The sequence below is a fragment of the Carassius carassius genome, chromosome 2 (genome assembly GCF_963082965.1).
Source record: "Carassius carassius chromosome 2, fCarCar2.1, whole genome shotgun sequence".
NCBI lineage: Eukaryota > Metazoa > Chordata > Actinopteri > Cypriniformes > Cyprinidae > Carassius > Carassius carassius.
Window position 1 is genome coordinate 32,700,538 of NC_081756.1, and position 6,094 is coordinate 32,706,631.

The following is a 6,094-nucleotide window of genomic DNA, read 5'->3' on the forward strand; positions in this document are numbered from 1 at the left end:
GTTTACATTTTCTTTTAAGATGTTCAGGCAGAATGCTATGTTGGGGTTTAATTTATGTTCTTTTATGCTGCCCCACAGAAACTTATGCAGAAACAGAAATAATGGAAGAGAACAATTCTGCTGTTGACAAGACCGAACTACATATTACAGAGGAAACAGATGATGATGTTTTTGTTCACACACCCACAACTCACACAACTGAGGACCTCTTTACCATCATACACAGGTAAAATTTACAGTTTAACATTCATACTGATTCCTTTAGCCATTTCTCTCTGAACAAAATTGTTGTAGTTTGGCATAATGAATACATATGATGACATGGTCTGGTACTGGATATCAAGGACTGTGTCTGTGCCTTAGGCCGGCGACACACTGGATGTGTGGCGCAAGCGTCTCAGCTGCGTGGCGTGTCTGTTTTTAATTCGGCTCCCATGTTAACAGGTTAGAGCTTACAGACTGAAAAAAACGCGTGCATGCTACAAATAGAACCGACACCTATTTTTCACGCAACACACACGCGTGTTGGAAGCGTTTCCAGGCAAAATATAATAGGAAAATATGTTTATATGTCATTTTGTACACAAATACATATTAATTCATGACATTTAGATATTTGAAAGTCTATAGGTTGACATAAATTCAGATATAAATGTAATTTAAAAAATAAATAAATAATTATCGATTTTCAAATATTGAACCTGTCAAACATAGTCTAATTTGCCGTCAATACGGTTGACAGTGTCCTTTATCAGTAGGCGTAGGTGTGTAAAAAAAAGTTGATATTGTTGTCATGAAGACAAGATCCTGGTCTGTCGGCGGCCTCCCTCTATGTCATATACAGCAGCAGCAGCGCGCCAGCGCCGCGTCAGGCACGATTCTGGTGTGTAAAGACACAGAAAACATGAAGCAGCCGCCACGCTCCTGAAACGCAGCAGAGACGCCACGCAGCCAGTGTGTCACCGGCCTTAGACTCAGCTGCAGGGCGGGATTTGCGCTGAACACGGAGACTTCTGCCACTTAATATGTTCGTTTGGAAACACGAAATTGTACTTATGTTCCACGCACAAAATATTGCATTCCATCATTCAGTACACACGTGCACCGTACACCGCACCATATATATGAGAGAGAGAGAGAGAGAGAGAGAGAGAGAGAGAGAGAGAGAGAGAGAGAGAGAAATTTCAGAAACACAATTAGCCAGCCCTCTTAAACTCTGTCATGTCATATATCAAATATATCAAGTAGTGTATCATTAGGATATATAGTGTACTGTATGTGAGTGAAGGGCCAATGCCTTGCAGAGTTCAGTTCAAATCAGTAAACTCTGCAGGGAGTGGCCCTCCAAGTCCAGATTTGAGGAAACTTGTATTAACATTTGTATTATTCTACTTTTCCTAGGTCAAAGAGGAAAGTTCTTGGTCGCAAGGAACCAGCAGATTCTTTTGGAAACAGGCAGTGTCTGGTATCACCTGTGAAAAGCAGCAGCACAGACCTCCAAACTCTGGGCCTTGGGACCACTCTTAGGTCAAGCTCACGAAATGAGAACTTTATGGCACTTCTCCAGAAGAGAAGCAGCAAAGCCAGCAGCGGGACCCGAGTTTCTGCCATGGAGTTGCTGAAGAGCACAAACCCCTTGGCACGACGAGTCACTGAGTTCTCTCAGTCACAGCCAGATGAGAGTGCGAACACACCAAAACCAGCTCCACAGGACCAGTGATTCCACTTGTAGAGAACCACATGTTGGATATCAATATGGCTGGTTTTCTGTTGCACTCAACTGCCCATCTGAACGGTTTAATTTACAAAGACCTCATGCAGAAGGAATTTAAGTGATTTGTTTGAGTTTTTGCTTCCAGACAAAGGGATCATACTCAGATGATGTACAATTGTTGTGGAGTATAGTCAGTATAAAAGGAAACTGAGCCCACCACTGATATAAAATTCTGGCATTGAAATCTGCTATCCTGGAAATATGAATGCGATGATGAGACTCTTGAATGGAAACCCACATCAAGAAATATTTTCAGACTATTATTTGTGGCCAAAGCCTGCTCTGCCCATTTCAGTGGTGAACAAGAAAGTGTCTTAGTAGGATAATCATGTTTTAATAGAGTTGCACAAACTCACACAGCGAGAGGAGTGTATGATACGAGAAGGAAACATTCCACAAAGTTGTAAGAAATGTCTGGTATCCCTTAAAATTAAGCACTTTCACCAGTACAAGAACTAGTTTACAAGACAAAAAGCTATATTTGTTATTTTTCCATTGTTTTTTTTCTTCTTCTTTGTTTTTGAAAAAAATATGAACTTCCATATAAATGTCTTTTTGAGTTTATTTTAACCTTAAAAAAAAGTATAAGATATAAATACTGTATAAGAAAATGTAATTGCTTGATCAAAGACACAACAGACACAAAGCTGTCCATATCTGTGACTATTCTTGGGAAACTGCCTATTATTTTATAAGCTCAGAGCACACAAGGGATTGAAGTGGCCAAGTTAAACCATCATCATCCAATACACCTGAACCCACATCTAGAGATCTTCCCACACTGCCAGAAGTGTAAACAACAAATAAAAATTGGCATAGACAAAACACACCTTTGAAAAGGAAATTTATGGACAATACAACATGAGGGAATAGCACAGAAAGTGATAGTCTAATGGGTGGACACTAGACTACAGAAGAGGGTCCAGTAAGTGTTACCAGTGGCTCACTGGTATGTTCTGGCTGTCCATTGTGTCAAATCTCTCAGGAAACCCATAACGTCTAATGGTCCAAGTGTATATTCTCAAAATAGAGAATTCACTCAACACACAAATTATCAGGCAGGAGATTTACTGAGGCCTATGGATGGCAAAAGAAGACATAATACTTCTCATTCTTGCCTCCACAATTTTTTTTCCCAGAAAAACTAGATGGCACATATGACCACAATTCCAGATCATCTTGCAAGACAGTGGACCATTCAAATCCAAGTGCAAAGCTTCTCACTTTATGTCCATTTCAGACTATGCATCAGAGGCAGAGCTCAACAGTGTTATGTTTAGATTACATTTTTTACCAAAAAAAAAAAAACATAGTAGAAAATACTTTTTTAATGGTTGCCCTCCATGTAACTGCAAGACCAGATTGTAGATCGACGTTTGAATGCACAAAGATATTGCAGGCTTTGATCAAATGTGGTAATTCACTCAATTCACAGGTCCATCTGTGGTAAACTCACCATCATCCTACATTAAGGGAATATTTTGGAGACTACTGCAGACAGAGGATTTACAGTAGGCAAGCACAGAGACTGAGACTTCAGAGACTGCTTCTTCTGACCATTCCTTATGAAGCTCCCTTTCCTCATGTGACTGTTCTTCTGGCTCCCAATCAGACAGTGGACAGAAACCTGGTGCTATTGAGCCGGAGCGCCCTCGGCAGTCCAGGAGAGGAAAGTGCTTGGCAAAAATCTGTTCTAAGTCTGGAACAAGATGGAGATGTGGATCTTTTCTTGATGTTCATCTTCTCAGACTAGTCGTTCAGGCATTGCGACAATATGAAAAGCAAAATGGGGAAAAGAGAGACAGAATACCACCACATTAAAATAGTGTGTGACACTTGTTTTAAATATTTAGTGAATGAAAAAAAGTTTGAAAACCAGTGTTTATTTGCCTTGGACTCTGGCGTGAAGCCTCTGTGTTTTTAAATGCCTTGGTATTGCACTTCCGTAGAAGTATGCAGAGTTTCTTTTACTCTTTTAAAGGATTTACTATAATATTTATCACTACTCTTGTGTACTCTGTGCTTAACCCTATCAATGTCAACAGTATTCTCACAGGTACAAGTAAAAGAGAGAGAAGGACAGTGGAAGGAGATGGTAATATATGGGCAAAACAAAATAGAACTCAAGAAATGTACCTTACTGGACTGTTAGAAGCCTTGTGCATCAATTATGAAAATCCCAGAGATGGAAGACAGGTATCCATTGGAGAGACATATACATTATAATCACAAGTTAATCACATTTTAATCAGTAAACAAAAAACAAAACAAAACGTACTCGGTTACTAAACGTAACCTCGGTTCTCTCTAGAAGAGCGACGCTTCGCGCCCTTCTTGCCACTTCCCGCCGAAACGGGTGTGGTCCAACCTATAAAAGGAGCTCGAAAAGGCTGACTCACCTGATTTATTTCATCGCCGAAGCGAACCAGAGTGAATCGTGCGCACGGCAGAGAACGCAGTACTCATTCGCTCTTCTAGAGAGAACCGAGGTTACGTTTAGTAACCGAGTACGTTCTCTTACGAGAGCTCTCTCGTACTGCGTCTTAGCTAAGACGCTACGGGAACCCAATGTAAAATGCCGTGCGCGCAGGGATCACACACCAATAAACCTGAAGCAACGCCCAGGATTTACAGTGCACAGTCACCTGAGGGACTCACAGAGAGTCCAGGACAGAAAAGGGAAAAAGCCCTCCGTCCCATATCTAGCAGCATCCGTAGATGCGGCAATATGACGTCACACAGCCGAGGCAAGGCCTGACCAATGTGGCAATGCGGGTCTTACGCAATACTGCCCATATAACAGTCGGCAGCGCATAGCGCTCATGAACTCAGAATTCCCCTCAGGGCCCTGATTCGCCTATACCGACAGCAGCCTTGCTTGCAAGGCGGGAACCTCCAGGTTATAGAACCTGATAAATGTAGACGGCGAGGCCCAACCTGCCGCCATACATATATCCTGCAAGGAGATCCCAGTAGACCACGGCCACGACGAGGCGATGCCTCTTGTGGAGTGTGCTCTGACGCCCAACGGGCACTGAAGGCCCCTGGAAGCGTAAGCTAACGCTATGGCGTCAACTATCCATCTGGATAGAGTCTGTCTCGAAACAGCCATTCCCTTGGAACGCCCACCAAACGAGACAAATAGCTTCTCCGTCTGCCGAAAGGCAGCAGAGCGAGACACATAAGCTCTTAAAACCCTGACAGGGCAAAGAAGACTCGAGTCTCCATCCTCCCCTGACACCGGCAGGGCAGACAGGGCAATAACCTGAGCCCGAAACGGTGTGTTGAGGGATTTCGGCACATAACCGTGCCTAGGTTTGAGTATGACTCTTGAGTCATTGGGCCCAAACTCCAAGCACGACTGGCTCACCGAGAGCGCGTGCAAATCACCCACACGCTTCACAGAAGCGAGAGCCAACAAGAATACTGTCTTGAACGACAGATGCTGAAGGCTAATCGATTGGATAGGCTTGAAAGGGGGACCTTTCAAGGCCTCCAAAACCGCCGCGAGGTCCCACATAGGGACTGACGGAGGTCTGGGAGGATTCAGCCTCCTAGCTCCTCTGAGGAACCGGATGACTAAATCATTCCTTCCTATTGACTGACCGGACGCCGTTTCAGAAAACGCCGCGATGGCAGCCACATAAACTTTGAGCGTGGATGGGGCTCTGCCCTTATCCAACAGCTCCTGAAGGAAGGAGAGGACCTCCGTCACCTCACAACTAAGGGGTGAATAACCTCGAGCTGTGCACCAGCTGGAGAACACCGACCACTTCGAGGCATACAGACGTCGTGTCGACGGAGCTCTAGCCTGAGTGATGGTATTTAGCACTCCCACTGCGAGATCAGCGGGTAACCATTGAGTGCCCATACATAGAGGGACCACAACTCCGGTTGAGGGTGCCAAATCGAGCCCCTGGCCTGCGAGAGGAGTTCTCTCCTCAACGGTACCGGCCACGGGGCGACATCTGCTAACTGCATCAAATCTGGGAACCATGGTTGGTTCTTCCAAAGAGGTGCTACAAGCAGTATTGAACATCTCGTTTCCCTCACCCGTTCTATCACCTGCGGAAGGAGGGAGACGGGAGGGAACGCATAAAGCGGGCAGCACGGCCATCTCCGTGACAGCGCGCTTTCGTTCTTGGAAAAGAACGTGGGGCAGTGAGCGTTTTCGTGGGACGCAAAGAGGTCCACCCCCGCCATGCCAAATCTCTCCCACAACAGCCGGACTGTTTGCGGGTGTAGAGACCATTCGCCCGTAGGAACATTGCCTCTGGACAGCCTGTCTGGACCCAGATTCTGCAGTCCAGGCACATGCAC

General features: G+C 44.7%; 1 protein-coding gene across 6 annotated transcripts in view; it reads left to right on the plus strand.

Moving 5' to 3' along the window:
* LOC132108931 (NHS-like protein 2) overlaps positions 1–2,910 on the plus strand; it is an 82,931-nt gene extending 80,021 nt beyond the window's left edge. For all 6 annotated transcript variants that reach the window (XM_059515277.1, XM_059515278.1, XM_059515280.1 and 3 more), the window contains 2 exons: positions 79–226; positions 1,402–2,910. In XM_059515277.1, the coding sequence (XP_059371260.1) occupies positions 79–226; positions 1,402–1,720 (467 nt within the window). In that variant the 3' untranslated portion in view covers positions 1,721–2,910. The remainder of the gene's footprint in view (positions 1–78; positions 227–1,401) is intronic.
* The last annotated feature ends 3,184 nt before the right edge of the window (positions 2,911–6,094 follow it).